General features: G+C 37.8%; 1 protein-coding gene across 1 annotated transcript in view; it reads left to right on the forward strand.

Moving 5' to 3' along the window:
- PARP8 (poly(ADP-ribose) polymerase family member 8) overlaps nt 1–23156 on the forward strand; it is a 115512-nt gene that overhangs the window by 87193 nt on the left and 5163 nt on the right. Inside the window, exons 15-24 of the mRNA XM_066340052.1 lie at nt 7236–7328; nt 13642–13767; nt 15416–15481; nt 16781–16848; nt 17157–17205; nt 17913–18025; nt 18192–18264; nt 19224–19293; nt 21285–21361; nt 22346–22415. Coding sequence (XP_066196149.1) covers nt 7236–7328; nt 13642–13767; nt 15416–15481; nt 16781–16848; nt 17157–17205; nt 17913–18025; nt 18192–18264; nt 19224–19293; nt 21285–21361; nt 22346–22415 — 805 coding nt within the window. The remainder of the gene's footprint in view (nt 1–7235; nt 7329–13641; nt 13768–15415; nt 15482–16780; nt 16849–17156; nt 17206–17912; nt 18026–18191; nt 18265–19223; nt 19294–21284; nt 21362–22345; nt 22416–23156) is intronic.

Here is a 23156-nt window from a genome sequence, read left to right on the forward strand (position 1 = left end):
TGATAAGGTTTAGATAAAGTTAGTCCCGTATAAGAGAATAAAAGTACTGACTGACCTCTAAAGGTCCTTTTCAACCATCTGTTTTGGTTCATCTAGCTAAAAAATGTGTTTTCCAAAGCAGATCTAAGAATATAATAAACCAAATCATTATTTGGTTCAATGTTAGAAGGCTATTAACTCTTTTTAATGCTGTTTGAAAGTCTTCCTTTTACTATTACTAGAATATTCTAAGGAAGGACTAAGTTGCATTTTAATAATGCAACAGTTTTGCTGCTGTAACAGTAGAGAAATATGTTGTTTTAGGAATTCAACATGTGCTTTTATTACAAACATTTAATGTAATGAGATCACGAGTCATTAACAAAAGTGGTTATTATATTTAAGGATCTGATTTTAAAAAGTGTAATAAAAATGTGATATCATATATGAAGACTGGAGTAAAGAAAATGTCGATCTTCTCTTAAAGAAGGGCAAGAAGGAGAGGATCCGGAGAACTCCATCCTGGTCACCTTCACCTTATTCTGTAGGAAGGTGATGAAGCAGCTAAGCCTCAAGACCATGTCCAGGCACAATAAGGACAAGGAAATCCTCATGAAGAGTCAGCATGGTTTCACCAGTGGGAATTCATACTTGACTGACTTGATTAAACTTGTTTGAGGAAGTGACTGGTGTGGTAGATGAGGGGTAGGCCAGTGGATATTGTCTGCCTGGACATGAGTAAGGCTTTTGACAGTGTCTGCCACAAGATCCTTTTAGACAAGCTGTTGGTGTGTGGGCTGATGGAGGAGATGGGGAGGTAGTCTGAAAACTGGCCGGATGTCTGGGCCTAGAGTGTGAAGTTCAGTTGGGTAAACTCTGCTTGAAGATCAGCAGCTCGTGGTGTACCCCAGGGGTCAGTCTTGTGTCCGGTCCTGTTTAGTACCTTCATTAATCACCTAGATGATGGTGCAGAGTGTATCCTCAGAGAGTGCAGATGGTGAATAAATGGGAGGAGTGTGTGGTACTCTGGGCAGCATTCAGAGGGGCCTCAACAGGCTGGAGCAGTGGGCTGCCAGGAATTGCATGCACTTCAGCAAGGAGAAGTGCAAAGTCCTGCAGCTGGGGAGGAGCAAACCCAGGCACCAGTGTGTGCTGTGGGCCACCCAGCTGGAAAGCAGCTCAGCTTGGGCAGAAAAGGACTCCAGCTTGGACACGAGAAAGCAATGTGCACTTGTGGTATGGAAGGCTAATGGTACTCTGGGCTACGCTGAACAGTAGAATTTTCTGTGTGTGTGGAGAGAGGTGATCTGCCCCTGCACACTGCCCTGCTGAGGCCCAAGAAAAGGATGGCACTACTGGAGAAAGTCCAGTAAGGGGTCACTAAGATGATTGAAGGGGCTGGAGTGCATCACACAGGAGGAAAGGCTGAGAGCCTGGAAAAAAGAAGGCACAGGCGAGATCTTACTAGTGTCTATAAAGAATTTGAAGAAAGGGTGCAAAAAGGATGGGATCAGGCCCCTTATGGTGGTGTTCAGTGACGTGGCAAGAGGCAGAGGATACAACCTGAAACACAGGAGGTTTCAAAGGAACAACAGGAAACACTTCTTACGTTTTTCACCTTTTCTGAAGGTGACTGAGCATGGGAATAAGTTGCCCAGAAAGGTTGTGGAGTTCATATCCATGGAGAAATTCAAAAGCAGTCTGTTCAGGGCAGCTGGCTCCAGCTGATGATGCTTGAGCAGAGATGTTGGACTAGATGACCTGTGGAGATGACTGCCACCCTCAATCTTTCTGTAATTCTTTGGTGTTATTCAGCTTTTACATAGTGTAGTTTGTAAAGCTAATGCATATCTTGCTGTTCTGTGCCTTCCCAAATCCCTCATTTGCAAATACTAAGGCCACTGACAGAACAGCATGACTGAAAGGGTTTTAAAGACCTATGAGACAATTATACAGGACGAAGTAATCTCAGAATATATTCAATAAGGTAATTAAAAGACCATCTGTGTATCAGTAATTTTTTTTCTTAGTAAAAACGTCTCTATAGAGTGCCATCTTGTGTTGAAACCTCAGACTGAGACCACCTTTGAACAAAGAAAGAATATGCAAAAAAATCAACAAAATTAAATATTACAGCTATATTCTTTAAAATTTATACTCTGGTGCATACATTTCCACCATTTAATGTTTTTCCCATAAAATGTGAACAGTAAAATACCATGAAGTAATATTTGAAATACTTCTTCTAATTACGTAGCTGTAAAAATAAGCAGAGTCTTGTAATTCTGGGACATTTCTTGCACTAGTAAGCTTGCATTTTTTTAGATGTTTTTCATCCCAAATTGCTCTCAGTTATGTTTCATATACTATGGGTGAAATCTTGTCCTCAGTGGGTTCTTGTTGACTTGAAGAGGTCTTGAGTTTCACTGTGCTTTGAATACAAGATTCTTACTCACCACTGAAAACACAGAAGCATTGAGTATGCTGCTTAGTCATGGGAAATTTCTTGAACAGAGTAAACATCACTGAACTGTAGAGAAAAGTGTAGATGTACAAATTTGTTTAGTCAGACTGAAGTTAAGCGAAGATGTTTATGGGATTCCAAGATTTTTGTGGAATAACACTGTGGCCTTTCTAATCCTTATACCACAATATGGGCTAGTTTTATCTGTTCTTTTGAAAATCTGTAGTTTAAAAGAATAGATTTCAAATAATTTATATTTTACTGACAGAGTAAAATGGCTGCAGCATGGTTTTTCCTGTTGCCAACAAGTTACTAAGTGCACTGTGCCCATCTAGCATTCTATAAAGCTTGTTTGTTCACCATTTTTTTTCTATATTTGTGAAGTAAAAGTATGTTTTTAAAAGTGTGTAAGATCCACAACAAACAAGCAAAAAAAAACATCCCAAAAACCCAGAAAATAAAATTCTAATTAGGAAAAACAAAGCTAAACAGAAAAAGTGACATTTCTTACTCAGCCACAGTCTACTTTCATCTTTCTTCAGCTTGTATCTGATTATGACTGTGGTATCTCCCATGTCTTTGAGCAGCGTGTTCCATGTAACACATGGATATTGAATCACAGAATCACTAGGTTGGAAGAGACCTCCGAGATTATCAAGTCTAACCCAACCCTAACCTCAACTAAACCATGGCACCAAGTGCCACATCCAGTCTTTTCTTAAACGCATCTAGAGATGGTGAATCCACCACCTCCCCGGGCAGACCATTCCAATATTTGAGAGACTGTTCAGAAAGTTTACCTTACAGTTTACCTTACCTTATATTTGGCATGGTGGAAAGTAAGAAACAGAGCAGAGATTTGAAGTTCCATTTAATCTCATCATCTTTGCTTTCATTAAGAAAAGTGGGATGGTCTCTAATGGTTTCACCTTTCCCTTTTGTTACATTTGCTGTATGTCAGGCAGTGAGCCTTCCCTGCAGCATGCCCTGTTAGATCAATAGTTTTTAAGTGTGTCAGTCAGATTAGAGCCTCACTGGTGTCTGTGATATCCCTCAGAATACAGGAAAGCATGACACGTTGCTCTGAGCAGATCTGCAGCCCACATTAGAAAATTGCTAGATCAATATAGACTATGAAAGTTTCTGCTTTTTCAGATTGAAAGAATGTCTAGAAAATAGTTTAGATAGTGTATTAGTCCAGGAACCAGGACATGTCATAGTGTGTAGGTGGTTTGTGTGTCTGCCAGTCTCAGTCACTGCAGAAAGAAATGACATTTGCATTGTAACACACGGGAACCCTGCTTTTTCCACCACAGCAGCAGTTGGGTGGGAGCTACTGATCATGCAAAGAGTGGAGGTGGCTAAAGGAAAAGCCTGAAAACTTCAAACTTTCAGAAGATGCTCTCAGGTTCTGTCATTGCCTTCTGCCTCTAAGCATTTGCAGTCTCAGTTTAATTCCCCATGTCCTTTTTTTTTCCCCCCTGGCTTTTCCCCACTGTGATTCTCCTAATAGTGTTTCTGCACCAGTGATCTGCACTTAGCTAATAATTCTGTGAAGACCAATGGCTTAATGTTGGTTTTCTATTTTCAAGAGAAAAAAATGAAGTCTTTGTGAGATCCTGGTAGCTGCTGTTGCTGAGATGAATTACAATTGCTTTCTTCAGGCAGTGAGCAACAAAGTCCCTCATCTAGTCAGCTCATATCCTCAAGGGGGTGTTGTAATCTGTGGTACTGTGTGCCCCTAGGATGAAATTTACATTGAGAAATAAATGTTTAATGGTCTAAGCCCTATTTTGGCATGTATTTTCCCCTTGAAAACAATGAAAAATAGTAATCCAAGAAAATGTGGTTAATCTGTACATTTGTGGCTGTGAGTTCCACATCAGTAAGAACATACCTGTATTTTATGTACTGACACAAAAATTCTTAGAAAGTTTATCTTGTCAAATATTGCATATAAATGAACAAAAGTAAGAGTATCCAAAGATTAGGTTGGAACAACGTAGCGTTTATGACTGTGTCAGTGATGTTTTTGTTTGTTTAGTGTGGCTAGGGACATTTCTCATATTTATGATCTGAAGTCAGAACAATACTGTTCCTGTTGCAAGGGCTCATATCCTATGACAAGAGAATAGTGGACACCATAAAGGGAAACACACTATCAATATGCAAAACATTAGCTGGAGAGTAGGAACAGCCTTGAATCCCACTTTCCCCATAAAGCTTGTGGTTTTCTTTAAACTCTGCCTTCTAGAATTGATTTATTAACTTAGTTTTCATGTGTTTTCATTGGTTCTATCATGCACAATTGCAGGAAAAACATGAGTAATGAAATGTAACACTGAATATGTAAGTCACAGAATGTGACAAACAAATGCCCTTCAAACATTTGCTTGCTAATTGCAACTACTATTTTCATTTTGTAGGCATTTAAACAATATAAATGGTTGAGCTTAACTGGTAACTGGAGTAGAGGATACTGAAATGGCCATACCGACATCTCTTGGGGTACCTCGCTAACACCTGTGAGAAATTTAGATTAAAAACATCTTATTTTGAGATTAAATTGAGACAAATTCCAGAAACAGAATTCACAAGTATTTTTAAGATGACTGTAGTGTGGGCTAAAAGGCTAGATACATGAAGACGGACTGTTGAATTGTGCCTTTAGCTGCAAGGTTGGGATTATTTTTCCCATGGTATTGTATTGACAAAATATGTAATGGACAGAAAGGGAAAGGTTCATCAAATACACAAAATGAGAAAAATTGTATAGACCCTGACAGAAGTATTTGTTCCACTTCAGGGCTGAAATTCTGCTGTCTTGCTTGTCCTTGTATCTAGAGTTCTCCAGTGCCAGCCTGAGGAAAAAAAAAAAAAAAAAAAAAAAAAAGAAACAAACTTTCAGAAGTCAAGCAGAAGTGCAATGACTGTTTTCCTAACTTCCCCCAAGAAGTGCTCAGACACTTCTGGGATCATAACAGAGGGGCAGAGAAAAGAGAAATGGTGACAAATTGTGTGTTCCCTTTGTTACCTACTTTGCTGAGACTGCAAACAAAATATCGAAAAAAAAATTTTCTTACAAGTTTTCTTCATGACAAGCATGGCCAAACTTAGATTGCTCTGCTATTTCAGAGTTATTCCTTGCTCTGAAATAAAGGAAGTCTGTGTATACTGTTGATATGATAGTTACCCCAACTAAACAAATGATTTAACCATCTTCTAAATGTGGAAAACCCAAAAATAATGACAATAATAGATACTTCTTGTGTAGTTTGCCATGGCACAATGAATTTGATCATGTTTGCCTTCATCTGCTGCCTAATGCAATGTAACATGGCAGATAAACTAAATCAATTGGGTGACACTATAAGACTTGAAAGATGATAGTTCTTGTAAAGCAAATGAAGTGAGACTGCATCAATCCAGAAGATTTCACACGTTTATTGAGGTCTTGAATCTTTGAAACCCAGAAAATGAATGTTTTAAGTGCTGCAAAGCAAGTGACTGCAGTATGCTTATTACTGGCAAAACTGTTGCCTGAAACAGAATTCAGCTAAATTTTAGGTTTTCTTTGTGTGTTTAATTAATCCTTTTATTTCTGCAAGTGTTTTGTAGAAGCAGTGGCTTGGACTTCAAAGCGTACTACTACAAATGTACTTATTAGAGTTGTGATCACTAGACTCAATACTCTTAGCTACAAAGATATATTTAAGTTTCAGTGAGCTAGGATTTAATACTGTGCATTCAAATAAATAGTATCCAGCAAGTATTTTCGATTGTTTTGCACACTGTCATAAAAGGTTATGTTTATTGGGTAGTTTTAAGTATTATTTTAAGTTTATTGGGTAGTTTTAAATATTTATTTCAACTGTTTTCATTTTGGATACTTGTAACAATTCATTGTGGGATATTACTTGAGCCTTTAAAAAGTTGGTCTGCTAATTATCTTTCAGTAAATAAGATGGAACTGCTGTAAGGGTTGTAAACAGTTAGGAAGCCCATGAAGACATGCCTATTTTCATTACCTAAAGCTGTGTTCCTTTTTGTTTCTGCTTTATTTGCTTTATGAAGGCAAAATGTTTAGTTCTCACTCAATATGCAGTTTAGATTTTTTTTTTATTTGTGATGACATCATGAATTATTTTTTAATAGGCAAAAGCTGATTAACAACAAGGGGATTTTATTTTTTGTTTTAATACCTGAAGAAAGACTTGAAATACCTTTATTTCCTAAAATAAGTAGGCTTCAAAATACAGTGTTTCTGCTGTAAATATGTAATGGGTTTTCTTATAGTCTATCAATAATTTGTTAAATTGCCAAAAATTAAAAATAGTCTCTTCATGAGATTTGTCTTCCAGATTTTTATGTGTGTCCTGAACAGCATTGGAAGAAGCTATGAAGAATAAACCTGCTTCCATTAGCTTCAGGATATGTTCTCCATCAAGTTTAATTATGTACGAAGTTTTCAGATAGATAGTTTTAAGAACATTTGAGTACTATGCCTGTAATTTTGGTTTTGTAACTGTGCTGGGATTTCTTTTAAATTTAGCTTTGCTGAGTACTTAGGAGTTTTAGAGTTCTTCCCTCTTGGTCTTCAAGTTATTAAAATGTTTCTTTAATGTATCTTCCTCAATAATTGATACATATTAATTATTTAAAATTAATGTTGCAGTTAAAATATGAAGAACTAGCAATACTTGTGTTTGGGTTTATTCTAGGTATGACATGATAAAAGCAAGAACTCAAATTAGAACAAAAATAAAATAGCTTTCTTTCTTTGTTTGTATAGCCCACTGTTTGTGAACGGGAACTCTGTGTATTTGCTTTCCAAACATTAGGAGTGATGAACGAAGCTGCTGATGAAATTGCAACTGGGGCACAGGTAGGGTTATCTTATGTTTTCTGTAGTTTACTCAGTCCTCTCAGTCTCTTCCAGTATGTGTTTTCACTTGTATGCACCATATGAGTACTGTTTGGTATTATTTATTTGTCCACTGTTATAGCTGTAAATGCACTGGTTTATGTGTGGTGTATTCAAACAGTACTAATGAGGTGTTTCCATTGCTTTGCTTCCATGTAATTAGAGTAACTGTGTTTTCATGCCCTGTTGTATTCAATTAGGTCACCTGGGTTGTTAATAAAGGCAGCCATTGTAATTTGGAGATAATTCACATTTATTTTCACCTAATGAGCCATTACTACTCTCGTGCAATTAATAAGTTACTTCCTGTTCATGGTCTTAGGATGCAGGGATCCACTGAGCATCTGTTGTTTTGATCATTACAGAGCAGTGGGAAAGTTCTTACTGATATTGCTACATAGGGTTCTTCTTCTCAAGGATCATGAATTTAATATAAGCCTGCTTCCGGACTTTAAATTCAGTTATGTAGTTATAACACTATCAGTGTTTTCTTAAAGTATTTTAAATTAGACTTCCAAATCACAAAACTAATGTTTCATTAAAAACGGAAGTTAAAAGATCTTACATTTACAGTCCCTTTAAGATCTTATGGTAAAAGATTGCACATCTTTTGGAAGAGTGCACTTGTATCCAATTCTCTGGTTACTGTGTTTCTACATAGTAAGCAACATCGGTTTTTTGGAAGAGCAAAGCTTCCCTTTATTTAACTAGCACTATTGAGTATAAAATAGTAGAAATAAACTATTCAGGTGGGTGCCTGAATACAACCATGAGTGTATTCTCAAAGGAAGAAAGTTGCAACTTTCAAAGTGTAGATCAACTTCCTTGGTTGAGAATATGACTGTGGAATCAGAGCAGCAGCTCTTCATCTGATGTCCAAAGAGCATTGGATGTCTATATTTGTAACATCTAGATAGCAAATATTGGGATAACATTTTAGGCTTGTAAGAAATGGAAGGAAGTGTGGAGATGAAGCCTCACCTCCTTCTCAGTCTGAAGTTCTGTGAGAATTCAACTTTTTTAATTCAGGCACATGTTATGATACATGTACATTTTGAATCGTAGAATCATAGAATAGTTTGAGTTGGAAGGCGCCTGTGAAGGTCATGTAGTCCTGTGCCCTGCCATGAGCCAGGACTACTTCAACTAGATCAGGTTGCTCAGAGCCCTGTCCAACTTGAGCTTGAATGTTTGCACGGATGGGGCATCTACCATGTGTCAGTGTTTCATTACCCTCACTGCAAAAATCTTCTTTATATCTAGTCTGTATCTCCCTCCTTTAAAATATAAAACTTTTACCCCTGGTCCTGTCACCGCAGGTTACGCCAAAAAGATTTTCCCCATCTTATCATCTCTCTTTAAGTGCTGAAAGCCTGGAGTAAGGTCTCCCAAAAGCCTTCCGATCTCATCTACAGCCTGAACATCAGCTGTCTCAGCCTGTCTTCATAGGAGGGCATTCCAGCCTTCTGATAATTTTTATGCCCTCTTCCAGATTTGCTTCACTAGGTCTTTTTTATGTTGGAGTCCCCAGAGCTGGACACAGTGCTTAGATGGACTCTCATAAGGGTAGAGGGGAAGGATCCCCTCCCTCCCCTGCTGCCCACGGGGCTCTGGATGCAGCCCAGGACACGTTTGGCTCTCTGGGCTGTCAGTGCCATGGCCGGGGCATGTCCAGCCTCTCACCCACCAGCACCCCCAAGTCCTTCTGGGCAGGGCTGCTCTGGCTCTGTTCATGCCCCTCCTGAGCTGATAGCAGGGGTTACCATGACCCATGAAGCACCTTGCCCTTGGCTTTGTTGAACTTTATGAGATTTGTATGGGCTCACTTCTCCAGCTTGTACAGGTCCCTCTGGATGGTTTCCCATCCTTCAGGCACATCAGCTGTGTTGCTGTTAGGGACACGAAAGAATGAAGCAGGCAGCAGAAAGGTCAGCGGGGAAAGGTCTCTCTTTTATTTTTCTGACTCCATCTTATATACACTTTGACAAGCAGGCCAAAGATTGGCTACACAGGTACCCACCTCTTAGACCTCATTGGTGAACATCACCATCAATCATCTTTCTCCTCCCAGAGGAGAAATAAAAGTAGATCAAATCTAAAAATATACATAGTTTTCTTGAAGCTGCGTGAGAGCAAGATGCCAACAGTGAAAAGCAGGCAAACCTGGGGCGACACAGCTGCACCACTCTGCTTGTATAATGTCCAGATTTGCTGAGAGACCACTGGAACTGTCTGTGTCATTAAATAGCACTGGTCCCAGCATTGCCCCTGAGGGACGCCACTCATCATGAGTGACCATCAGGCCACTGAGACATTGACCTATACCATCTGGATGCAACCATCCAGCCAATTCCTTATCCACAGAACTGTCTATCCATCTAATTGATCTCTTTCCAATTTAGAGAGAAGGATGCTGAGGGGACTGTTTTAAAGACTTTACAGGATAAAAATTACATCTGTAGCCCTTCCCTTGTCCACTGATGTGGTCGTTCCATCACAGAAGGCTACTGGGTTGGTCAGGCAGGACTTGCCCTCAGTGCAGCTGTGCTGGCTGTCCTGAATCTCTTCCCTGTCCTCCATGTCGTTTAGCACAGCTTCCAGGAGGAGCTGTTCTACAATCTTCCCAAGCATGGAGGTGAGGCTGACAGGTTGGTAGTTTTCAAGGCCCTCCTTTCCACTCTTTTTAAAAATAGATGTAATATTTCCCTTTTTTCCAATCATTTTTGACTTCACCTGACTGTCGTGCCTTTTGAGTTAGCATGGAGAGGTAACTTGGCAAAACTGTATCAGCCAGTTCTCTCAGGATTCTTACTGAGTCTCACAGTCCTTATCCCTCAAGATGTATCTTACTGAGTCCCACAGACCTCTCTGTGTTCACATTACTCTGGGGCTCTCAAATCTAATCTTCACTGACTATGGGAAGCACTTTGCTTCCCTCCTTTTTGTCTTGAGCTTCATCCACTCCAGAGGTTTGGGAGGTGAAGTGGAGACTGCCAGTGGAGACGAGCAAAGTGCTGTCAAGTTCCTAGGCCTTGTTATTGTCTGCCATTACCATTTTGCCAGTCATGTTCAGAGAGACATGCACTTTTTTGACCTTCGTTTTCTGGCTCACATGCCTTCAGAAGCCTCTTCAGTATTCTTTGCAACTTTTGTCAAGTTCATCACCAGTTGCACCTTGGCCTCCCTCACCCCATCCTTACACAAGCGGGCTATGTCCCTGTATTCTTCCTAGAATGTCTATCCCTGCATCCACTGCCTGTGCATTTCCTTCTTTGCCTTTAGTTTTACCAGCAGGTCTGGCATCATCCATGCTGACATCTTGTCTTCCTTTCCTAACTTCCTACACACTGGCATCGAGAGCTCTTGCACTTTATGGAAGGTATTCTTAAAGATCTGCCAGCTGTGATCTGCTCCCTGATCCTTGAAAACGTTTTTCCAGGGGTTATATTGAATAAGTCTTTGAACAGCTGGAAGGTAGCTTTCCTAAAGTTAGTAAAGAATTAGGTATAAGGTTTTTAAGGTAGAGCTAACTAAGTAGAGGAGAGGTGGCCTTGGTTAGCTCTCATCCAGTGTTTTATGTAAGAATCAGTGTTGAAGGCATGTGCAGAGCTTGCTCTAGATCTCTGGAGTACCTCTTCATTTACAGAGCTTTACTGTAGAGTTCTGAAGTGATGACAACCTTAAGAGTGCTTGAAAGAGTTAGATAAAGGGTTTTGTCTGTTGTCCCAGTGGACCTAGGTAGCTAAATTTTACTAAATTTTACTTTAATGATGGCATTGCAGCCAGCTCACTATATTGGATCTGGCTGAGCCCTCCATTCCTGTTTGCACAAAGAATTTATCAATTCTAGAGTGTGATTGATCCATCTGAGCTCTTTTTGTCATTAGTTTAGGACAGTGTGAATCATGGCATAGACTGTCAGCACAGTGGTTATTTCTCCAACAGCCTAGTAAGCTTAGGCTGACTAGTAAAAGGTAGGTGTTCACATTTTGTCTGATTGATCCTCCTCCGAATCATTTTGTCTAGTGAAGAAGCCTAAGTACAGCTTCCCATCATTAGAAATCTTATCCTGTTTTGTCTTTTGTGCTTTCAGCCAATTTCCTAAGGTGCACAACCCTACTTTATCACTCCAAATAATCAGATGGCTTCTCCTTAATAATAAGTGATAGTACTTTCTAAAACTTTCCAGTCTGAACTCAGGTTGCCTTGTATTAGTCATGTAGGCAAAATGCTTGAAAATTAGATGACTGATTTCTTGATAGCTCCTACTCCCTATAAAGAGTCTCTGGAGAGTGAGAGACACTGTCTGAGGGACTGATATCATTAGAGGAATTGTCATCAGCAAGTGCTGTCTTGTCCTTCATGCAACTATTTTAATCCTTACTTACTTCAGTACCTCCAAGAGAGGAGGAGTTCACACCCAGTTTTAAGGACATCTGCTAGATCCACAGCACTTCCTATTCCCAAGGAATGCATATGCAAGGCTGTATTATAAGGTTTCTGTTAGATTTACCCCCCCATTTTAAGTTGTTCTGCATTGCATCAGCTCAAAATAATACCTCAGGGGAAATCAATTGTAAAAAAAATGCGGAGTTGGAAACAATCTAGGAATCTAGTTTGTTGAAAGGAGGGCTTCAGAACGGTGTCTGAATAGAACTGTGCCAGTTTTAAGACAGTATCCCATCATGCAAATCCTGAAGCAAGACAACTTTGAGTCTCTGCAATACTTTTAATCTGGGGACCCAAACAGCTTTTCCCTAGTAGTGTTTTGCAGCAGCAGACTAAGAAGTGCTTCGCAGCAGCAGACTAAGAAGTGCTTCGCAGAAGCAGGGTGAACTCATGCTCAGTTTCACAGTAATACATTTATACAGGGGCAGGTCTGCTGCCTGATTTGGTTGCTGATTTCCTTTGTAAATGCTAATGCATATGCCCTATTTTGAAACATTCATCACATATACAGATAATATAAACTGGAAAGTAATCATTGAACCATTGGGGAAGGAATCATTATTTAAGTACTTTCATTTTTCAATATATGTGAGATATTTAGTAACTGGAACTAACAGAATATATTAAAACTGATGGAGAAAATTGTCCATTCATGCTGAAGGAACAGAGGAGGAGAATGGCAGCTATATGACTCACCACAGCACAGTTCTTTTTCCTTTTCATCATTATTCTTGTCTTCATTCTGGTTCTCTAAAGGACCATAATTTTTTTACATCCAAATGATCAGATACAATGACAGATGTAGAAAATCTTCTAGATGAGTGTGAGTTGTGAGATGAGATCTGATCTGTGTGGAGCTGTGGGGGGAACCAGGGATATTTACTAACTCCAACTCGTCTCAGCTTTTCCTTCCTTTTGCAGAAAAGTCTGTTTTCACACAGGAATGTTTTCAGAAGGCACAGAAAAAAAAAACCACAGGAAAATGAGTAAACCTTCAGCTACTTCTTAATGTAGCAGTTGTGTATTTCATTATGAGCTAGATTCATATGTAACAGCTGCCAGAAGGCTACATTCTCTCATGTTTGCTATTGCTGTATTCTATTTTTGACCTCTGAATTACATATTTTGAAACAATTACATGGGAATCTGTGTCTAAGCGGTATATGTGCTTATGTGCACACGTCTATGTGCATGTAACATGCACAATCCTGTGGAGAAAAGGTGGAAATCATAGATGTTCAATGAAGTGTTGTCATTTTGTACATCAGAGTGGAAAGAAGAGGTTGCCCCAGTGTGAGCTGTGCAGATGACTGTTAAATCACTACAGTATTCAGGCTTTAGCAGAAGCAATATTTTCAGTGTTTCTGTGATTACAGTCTTCAGAAGAGAGCAGAAGGTGGTACAAATTTGACAGACTATTCCTTGTTCTTGAGCAACATTTTTACTGGCGTATTTATACAGAAATACACAGATCATGCACAATTCCATTTCCTTAGTGATTAAATTCGATACAGGAAATTCACATGTATGTGCAAGATAAAGCAATACCTCAAGAAAGATATTTTATATTATAATACTTTTATGACCAGATAATGGTCATACTTACATGCACATGGAATTATATGCCATGGTTGAAAGCTTCAAACTTTGTTGAGGGCAGTCACAAAAATTTAGTCCTAAACGATCTCTTGTGAATAACATGGTTTGGTCAATGTATGTAACAATGGAATATAGTGAAAAAAAGAGAAAGACTCTAAAATTCAATATAAAAGTACATATTTATTTTGAATAAACATAGAATAAATATGTCTTTCTTTATTCCCAGGTCGTTGATCTGTTGGTATCTATGTGTCGGTCTGCATTAGAATCACCTAGGAAAGTTGTCATTTTTGAGCCATATCCTTCTGTAGTTGATCCTAATGATCCTCAGATGCTGGCCTTTAACCCCAGGGTAAGTAGTTACCTTTAATTATGTCATCACTTGGTTTTAGTCATACATGAGATTTAAAAGCAAAGACTCCTCATGGATAATGTGATACATTATGTATCACATAATAAAGGAGACTATACAGAATATAGCACAAGCGTGTTTTCAAAACCTTGCAGCTTTTTTTTATTGTCTCTGAGAAAGTACTTGAATATAGACTTGTCTTGGCCAGGACAGGGTTAATTTTTGTAGTAGCCAGAATGGGGTATAGCTATGACCCAGAGGTTATTCTGTACCAGCTCACATTATTGCTGGGAGCAAGGGGAAGTGAGTCTCTTCCAGGAAAAAGAGGGAAAAGAGTTCCCATTTTACTTGGCAGAGGGAGCAGTTGGATATTGTTTGTTGCTGGTTTTCCTATCTCATTGCTGTTTCCAGCTGATTGTTCTTACCCCATGATCTTCAGCTTTGTGCCTTCCAATTCTCTTCTCTATCCCATAGCAGGGGGAAAGTGGAAGGAGGAGGGGGAAGGAAACAGTGAGCAGTGCTTGGTTTCAGTAGGAAGACTAAATTGGAGGATACCATCCCTAAACCATGACAAAATTGTAGGATATGTTAAAGCCAGGGAACTCTTCTAAGGGACAAATCCTAGATGGAAAATTCTATATTCTAAGTGTCTTTCACCTCAGTGTGTGCATTGGACATAAAAAGAAAGATGGCCTTTAAGAGATACAGGCTGTGTAAGCCGGGGGATTTCCAGTCCATCTTTTCATTCTTAGAAGTGTCATGGCTGTCTTTTCATTTTCTCACTGCAAGTAGTTATTTCCTTGTGTGTAATTTTATCAGACGTTGATAGTTGAGTTTTGTACAAGCATCAATTTTGAAGTAAAGAATTGTGCTTGCATCACCTGCTCCTTGGGCTCCAAGTGCTGCCTTTCAGGAAAGCCCTCAAGCCATGAATATTCCATCTGCCCAAAGGCATAGACAAGAACCTAGGATGTCCTGCACTGGGATGCATTTCACTCTTTCAGAACAAAGGCCACCTAGGAGGAGATCTTTCTCAGGAGAGGCTGGGGTGTTCTGTAGTGTGTTGGCAAGACCCAAAGATGGGGTATAGTGGAGCTGCTGAGGGTGACATGTCATGTGGAGAGGTGAAACTTCGACTGTTAACCCTGTTCACTCAGTACAGGTGGAGCTGTCTGGTAGTGACTCCCAAGCAGTAAGTCAGCAAAAATCAGGGTGAAGCAGAGGAACCACTGAAGAACCTATGAAGTTTTATAGACCTGCTAACAAAGGAAATGCACCTGTTCATATGCGTTTTATTTAAAATCTGTTTGGGTCACTGCATTATTTACCTCTAGAGCATGTTGTCTGAACAACTGTGTTTAGTTATAAACATTTGTTTTAAAATGTGCGGATTTTTTGAGTGTTTTGGAGATCCCAGTGAAATTCAAAGAAGAAAGATCATAATATTTTTTAAAGGAATTTTTCTGGACAATGAATGAGAGTCTGTGTACGAGGTAGAAGAAAGCTAATGGTTAGAAATATTTGAAAGAATTGTTTTGCCCAGCATTTCTTCTAGCTTTGATTTTATACACACTCAAAGAGTTCAGGTTTTTTTAGAGCCAAAGACTAATACTCTTCAAACCTGTTTGTGTATTTTATGCCACATTAGAAGAAGAACTATGACCGAGTCATGAAGGCATTGGACAGTATCACTTCCATCAGAGAGATGACACAGGTAAATTTAAAAAAAATTACCTAACTTTATCACTGTTTCTCAGACTTGAAAGATGTTTGTATTGACTGCCCATGATGGGTTGGGAAGCCAATACTGTCAACACTCTCCTATATAACTGTAATAATATTGAAATATTTATTCAAAATAACAAACCTATCCCTAATGCCAGTTAAATAAAAGTAATGAAGTAGAACTCAGATGTTTTGAAGTTTAAATAAGAGATAATAACAACAGAAAGAGATATTGTAATGAGGTAGTGACCAAGTGCTGCATTTCTGGAAATATCAAAGGCAGAGACCTTTACTTCCAAAGCATAAGAAATTGATCTTGTGTTAATGTTATGAATGGTATTCCGAATGACATGATGCTTATTAGTATTACAGCAAAATTCTCTATCAGCTAATTATAGCTGGGGACTTGGAAGGTTGGGTCTCTTGGGTTTGCTGTCATATTATTTCTCATGGCATATATGATGGTCATATTTCTGTTTATTTTTATGCTCCTTTCCCAAACAACCCAGCTGGTTATAATTTGTTGTTTAAATCTCTTCCATATATCTTGCTTTTCCAACTGCTATATAAATGTATCCTTACAATGGTTTTCAATCTTGCTCTGTGTATTCATTCACAAAATACTTTGGGATTCTTGAGTGAAGAATGTATAGAGAGGAATAAAATAAATTGAAAACTAAAATTCAAGTTTATTTGTTAATATGTGTAACATCTTGTAAAAATTTTAAAAATCAGGTGTGTCTGTGATTTGTTATGATGTCTTTTAAAAATAAGAAATAATTACCATTCTCGGTTTTTTAAATGTTAAAAACAATTCCGGACTAATGAATTTTAAAGGAATGTTCTGCATTGTGATTGAAATCAAGAATAGTTTTCAAAGAAAATATAACATGACGTGGTATTTATACCTTGAAATGGTTAAAAATTCTGAAGTGGATTATTTTGGGTTTCTTTGAGATACTTAATTTTGAGAAGTTCCAGTTCCATTTCTTAATCAGGAGCCAAACAAAAATAGATGTCTTCTGCTGTTCTCCCTGAGATCACCAATGTTTGCTATAATATAGTCATTTTGATGTTAATTATATGCTTATTATCTTACTCCGGGGAAAATAATTGCTATATTAATTCTTGTTGTCAAAACACATTTAAAGCTCTACTATGCTGTATATCAGTAAGGCTGTGATTTATACTTAATAACGAGTCCCATGTATTCATTTCAATAGATGAAATCATGGGCAATGTAACATACAAAATTCAACCTAGAAATAACATAATTACTCTCTTCTAGGCACCTTACCTTGAAATAAAGAAGCAGATGGATAAACAAGACCCGCTTGCACATCCTCTTCTACAATGGTATAAAGCTGATTCACATGAGATAATAATTATTGAAGTATCATTTGTAATGAATAATCACTTGACCAGTGTAACGTGGTATAAGGTCAGCCTAATAATTAACGCTGATATTTTCAACTGCAGCTATTCTGGACTGTTTCAGGACCTCATCTGGGTCCTCTGATCTCATTTTCTAGCTACAGTTTGGCCTACTTCCATCTGATAGGTTTAGAGGCCTGCAGCTGGGTATTTTGTGATGGCCATTCATAATACACTTTTAAGAAGCTAGGTTTGGTTACCATGTCTAATACATCTGTTTCTTATTTTAGGGTTATTTCTAGTAATAGATCACATATTGTGAAGCTACCAGTGAATAGGGTAAGTGTCTGGGTTTTCTTCTTATTTTTTGATTTTTTTATGTCTTGTATTAGCATTTTAGGTGGGAGTTTACTAGCAAAACATAGGTGTCTGCATTCAAACTGATTACATGGACTCCTTTAATAGACAAGGCAGTTTCAGGTCATGGTTTTTAGAAATGTATGAATGTCTGAAATAGGTCAAGGGAATAATGTTCATAAAAAATCTGTTTGAGGTCAGTAGCTCAAATTCAGGTGTCTACCGTGTAATCATCTGAGATTAGGTAAGAAAAATATACGTATTTGTTTTGTTACCATATTGAATATTAGATGCATAATTGTGCAGAAAGCAGTGCACACAAACTTGATGTGCCAGGAGATCCAGATTAAAGTAACCTCTGATTAAAAGGGTGTAATAATATCCAGCCTTCCAAATAACCTTAATTCAAAGTCAGCTGTGATCAGGATGCTATGATGAAATTGTTCAGTTTAATTACTAGAGCTATTTTAAAATTATATCTAGTTTCAAAAGTTTCCATATGTTTCATAAACTGAAAGTCATTTTGATTTCAGCTTGAAACTGTGAAAGTGAGACCAGTTCATTTAGTTATTTAGACACAGTCATGTATTGTGTGGAAAAGCATGATATCTTAAGGATTGCCATCAGAGAATTACAGTACTCTCATACTAATAAACTTCTCTTCACATGTGCACTCTTATATTTTGCAGCAACTAAAGTTTATGCACACTCCCCACCAGTTCCTTCTTCTCAGCAGTCCACCAGCCAAAGAATCCAATTTCCGAGCTGCTAAAAATCTCTACGGAAGTACCTTTGCATTTCAGTGAGTACATATGTTCACAATAACCAAAGGTTATTGAAATGCCATGCTATTTTTTGCTTCTGGCATTTGAGGTTTCCAGCTGTGATTCTACTGTTTTAAAGGATTTCTGATGTCATTTTTCATTTTATACTGAGAATTTTACCGCTTTCTTTTTCATTTTATTCAGTGGTTCACACATTGAAAATTGGCATTCCATCCTGAGGAACGGCTTAGTTGTTGCTTCCAATACGAGGCTGCAGGTAAATAGACAAAAGAGATTTTAGCTAACCTGTGCATGCTTGGTTACATACTAGCTGTGGGAAGTTTTCAGGGGATTTCTTTCTGGTAGCCATATAGCAGGAAAAAGGGATGATTTCACACACTGTCTTGTTTCCTGGAAAAAGTACTTTTCTGATGCAATTAAGATGAAGTAATGTGTCTGCTAAAACGTCTAGAAAATCCCTTTGTGGGAATCAGTGTTTCAGTTTTACATTGCAGAGCAGCACCTCCAGGAGTCTTTGCTCGGTACTGCTTAAAAGCAGTCATGAGTGAAAGAGCTGCCTAAACTGTATCTGTGTTTAGGATCCAGAAACATGCTAGAGTTATGGGAACTGGCCTTGCAGCACTTTCTCTGCCTCTCTGATTTCTTTGGGAATGGAAGCACGAAGTGTGCTGGCCAGAAGGGATCTAGTGCAAACTTCTCAGGCTGACTCATCAGTATTGCAGAGTAAAGTTGGCACTACAGAGCCTACTTTTGGGAGCTCTAATGCAAAGTATTTTAGCACTGTGGTTTTGGCTGCTCTCCCCAGAGCTGGGTCCATGTACCTTGGAAGAGGATCCCAGGGTATATTTGGTCATTCACAGAAATACTCTTTGTAGGCATACTCCATAGTAATACTAGATTTAAAACTAGAAACCACAATTTTATACATAAATCTTAAGTACAATTTTGTTTGGGCATCAAGCTTTTTGTTCAGACTTGGTTTCCAGGATATAGATCTAGATATAGATCTAGATATAGATATAGATAGCTATATTTAGATGTATATATTAGTTTTATACTCAGGGTATGATTTTTTAAGAGACTTATTTGAACAGTTAATCACCCAGCAGTAAGATTAGTAGAGTGGGCAAATGTGTTATGACCTGTTCCTGTAATTATTATTATTTTGTCCAGGTAACCAAATTAATGCAAAGTAATGACTCTGCTCTTTTTCAGCTCCATGGTGCAATGTTTGGAAGTGGAATCTACCTTAGTCCATTGTCAAGCATATCATTTGGTTACTCAGGTGATATTTATAAATCACTCTGAAGTTGGAGAAATACAGGGGTGTATCTTATTCTACTGCTTTTCTTACAGCTTTGCTGTTTAAAACATTGTATTCAATTTAATCTTTTCGACTACGGTTCAATTTATTCAAAAAAGAGAAAATCTTCTTTTAATTTAAGTAATAAGATTTTAGAAAATTCCCTTGTTAAATATTGTCCTTATTTTCAAGGTGCTTAGAATTCTTAAACTGTGCTTGAATTTTAGCAAATATTAGCAAATACGGAATGCTATATGTAGTAGAGCAGGTCTTGATGATTCCACTGAAATCCAACATTGTGATTTTTGTCAATACCTTCCTAGGTCCATCTAACTTCATCTGTGAATTCATGGTCTTCTATGACTTGATCTGGCAGAACAAGTATTGATCAATTGTCATGTTCAGCCCTGTGTATTTAAGAGTATTCCCAAGTATCACCATGTCAGGATTACATAGAAAGTACAGTTCAGAGTGTTTATTTTAGCCTGAGGAGAAGGAACACTGTTTGTCCCAGTGGTGAATCCTAAAGTGAGTTGTGCAGAGTTTTCCATGTAAGAATTAAACAAAAGCACATTAAAAACAAAACACATGGATGAGTACATTGAGAAATCAAAGGGATTTTAAAATATGGTGACTTCCTTCTTTAGGCATGTGGTATTTACCATTTCCTCACATATGAAAGTTCAGGTATATAGTTTGATGTGTGTTTGTGTGCATGTAGATGATTCTGAGAGTTTTAGTTATGCCTTCTGATACTCAGTTTCTTGGTGGTGTTTTAGGAGCTTAACTTTTTGAGCTATTATTTGAGGAACTTTAACATCAGTTATCTCTACATGCACTTCTAGCTTTTCCGAGATTACATGACTATGAAGGCTTCTTAGGTCTCACTAAATAAATATGCAGGTCAAACTATCATTATCTAACAGAATATCTTTCTTTTGGACAATACTGCCTTGTCAACTTCAATTTGTTTTACTGCTTCTCTCTCTGCCTTTCTTGTCCCCTTCCATCATGTGTCCTCCAGAAAGGAGGCTTGTGTTCCACTGAAGTGTGTAATCCTTGATGCTGATAAAAACCATGAAGGAGTCTTACACATTCTGCTTCCTCAGGGAGTTAGACTTCCCATAATTCAGTCATATTTGCAAAGTGCAAATAATGGAAGAGTTCGAGGTCAGCTTAGATGGGGATCAGAGCAACCAGGTCTACTGGAAGGTGTCATGTCACTACCAATTGCAGTAGGGCTGGAATTAGATGATCTTTAAGGTCCCTTCCAACCCAAACCATTCCATGATTCTGTGAAATACAGGATGCTGGAAACTCAACAAAGCCCATAGTATAATGCAAAACAGGAATTTTATATAAACCAACATGAGAGATATGAATGAAATCTAAGGCACAAATGTTTCTGTTTCTGAGATGGAATTGGATCAAATGTGACTGACAATTTAATATTTTATGTGTAGATGAAGGGATCAAACCAAGGTTGATCAAAACCTAAATTGCCTACTCATACAAACTAATTGAACTTCTAATAAAATTCCATAAAGTGCTAAAGATGAATATCTAAAGTTCTTTCTCTTGTGATTTTTGCCTTCCCATCCACAGTAAATCAGACTTTTATTTCAGCCTGAATAGGGCTAAGTAGACTGAGGACATGCTGACCTACAACCCCGTTAAGCCACCACACAAGAATATTCCTGATCTAAATTCAGTGGCATTTAAGTTCAGTTTTATCTGCTTTTGCACCTACTTAATGCTCACTTAATTTCACTAGAATCTTTGTAACACATACAGAGGTGCCTGTAATTTACAGGATTTATATTGTGATATTCTGTGACAGAGTTAACTAGCTTTTTGAGTGCCATGCAAAAGACTGTGATTCCCACTGTGCTACCTCTTCCATTCTCATACTTAACTATGCTTTTTATGGTATTTATAGTCCAGAGTATTTTACATGATTTTAATATTCCTAGGGATGAACAAGAAGCAGCAGAAGGTGTCAGCTAAAGATGAACCAGCTTCAGGCAGTAAGGGCAGTAATACATCACAGGTATGGTACATCAGCAGTTTCTGGAATATTTGTGGGATTTATTATTGGGAACTCAGTAGCTGAAAGAGAGGTAATATTTCCTTTGTGCAAGTTACCAGTGTTATTGCACTGAATGAAATCTTCAGAGACTGCAAATATCAAATAAAGCCCAACTGCTCTAGTAAAAATTTATGGAGCATATTGCAGATCTTGTGTCATTCTCTTCCAAGCACAAGAATTTAGGAAGAGAATGAAGACGAAATACAGGTTGCATAATGATCCTTAGCAACCCCTTGCCTTCTGAGTTTTAGACTTCCAAAACAATGATGCAAAGGAAATTGAGAATGGTTATTGCTGGGAAATGAGCAGCATTTGATTTATAGCAAGTAATCTTTTCCTTTTCACAAATTTTACATGTTGAGCCATTACAATTCTGCTGTATCTAAAGCAAATTCACAGCATCTGTGCATAGGGCTAAATTTCAAGAAAGAAATCTTATATCTGTCTCCATGATTTGCACACAGAAATTACAGAATAATCTGGCTTTGAAGATAGATTGGCATGTCACAGTAGAAGCTCTCAGAAATAGGAAGACAAATAAAATATCAGAGTAGTGACCAAACAATTAGTGACTAAATTCACCTTTCTTTTCTTGATATCAATTTGTTTATCAGTAACACTGATATTTCTAATCATTTTTAAATTAATAAATTTAAACTAGTAATAAAAATTATTACTAATTTTTAAATTAGTAAATAGGGAGTTTGGATATTGTTTTTCTGGATAAAGGACTTAAAATCCCTCCTTACAATAATGCAAATAAGTGATAAGGGTTTTTTTTAATAAATTTTATTACATTTAGAAATAAAATGGAGACACTTGAGAAAGACTGCCTCTACCTTTGTTCATTAATAAACCACTGGAAATAGCAGCTGCCCTTTGTTGCTTTTTGCCTCTTGTTTGTTTTACTGCACTAATTCTGTTTTCTCACTTTTTACGTCTCAGTCACAGAAGAAAGGACAGCAGTCACAATTTTTGCAAAGCCGTAACTTAAAATGCATAGCCTTATGTGAAGGTAAGATGAAAGCCCTCGTGAAGCTGTGTTAGTCGTGGCCACGGGATGCACAGGTTAGAGAGTAAAAAGTAGTGGGAGATTTAGTTGGTTGTTTAGGTAAGAATCTAATGGTAGGTGTAGGAGTGCCTGCTCAACTGCTGACCTTTATGCTTCAGTAAGATCATTACCCCTCTTTGAACAAAACCTGTAGCAAATGCTGAATTTTCATGGAATGTCGTATACATTACAGTGACTGATCATCTGGTCTGTGTTTCAAATGTGATCCTCTTCCTAAGCCATCAAGAAAACCAAAATCATGTCCTTTATTTGAAGCATTGACTTCTTGCAAGCTCTTGACAAATGTTTTAAATGCACAAAAGTCAGGAAAAAATACCTTTCATATAGAATTTCCAAATAAGTTTTCACTGTTTAAACAAGCATACTGGTCATCTGGCAACTAGTATGTTCTCTTTGTTTGCTTCAGAAATTTTGGGAAGTTAAAATCTAATGCTTGAGTACAGTCATTATTGAAAGAATTGGCTATTCTCTTAAGAACTTGTGAAACCTCAGGTTTTGAGAACAAATTGTGACATTTGAATAAGAAATGTGCCTGTAGTTAGGCACTAGTTGTAGAAATTATATTAACCCAATTTGTCCATCATTTGGAGCATTTCTTCATTTTAAAAATTGAAAATTTGAAAATTAAGACAGAAGGTGGAAAATGCGTTATTTCAAAATAAAAGCTTTCAGCTGTACTTGTAC

Source organism: Sylvia atricapilla, chromosome Z, assembly GCF_009819655.1.
Source record: "Sylvia atricapilla isolate bSylAtr1 chromosome Z, bSylAtr1.pri, whole genome shotgun sequence".
Lineage (NCBI taxonomy): Eukaryota > Metazoa > Chordata > Aves > Passeriformes > Sylviidae > Sylvia > Sylvia atricapilla.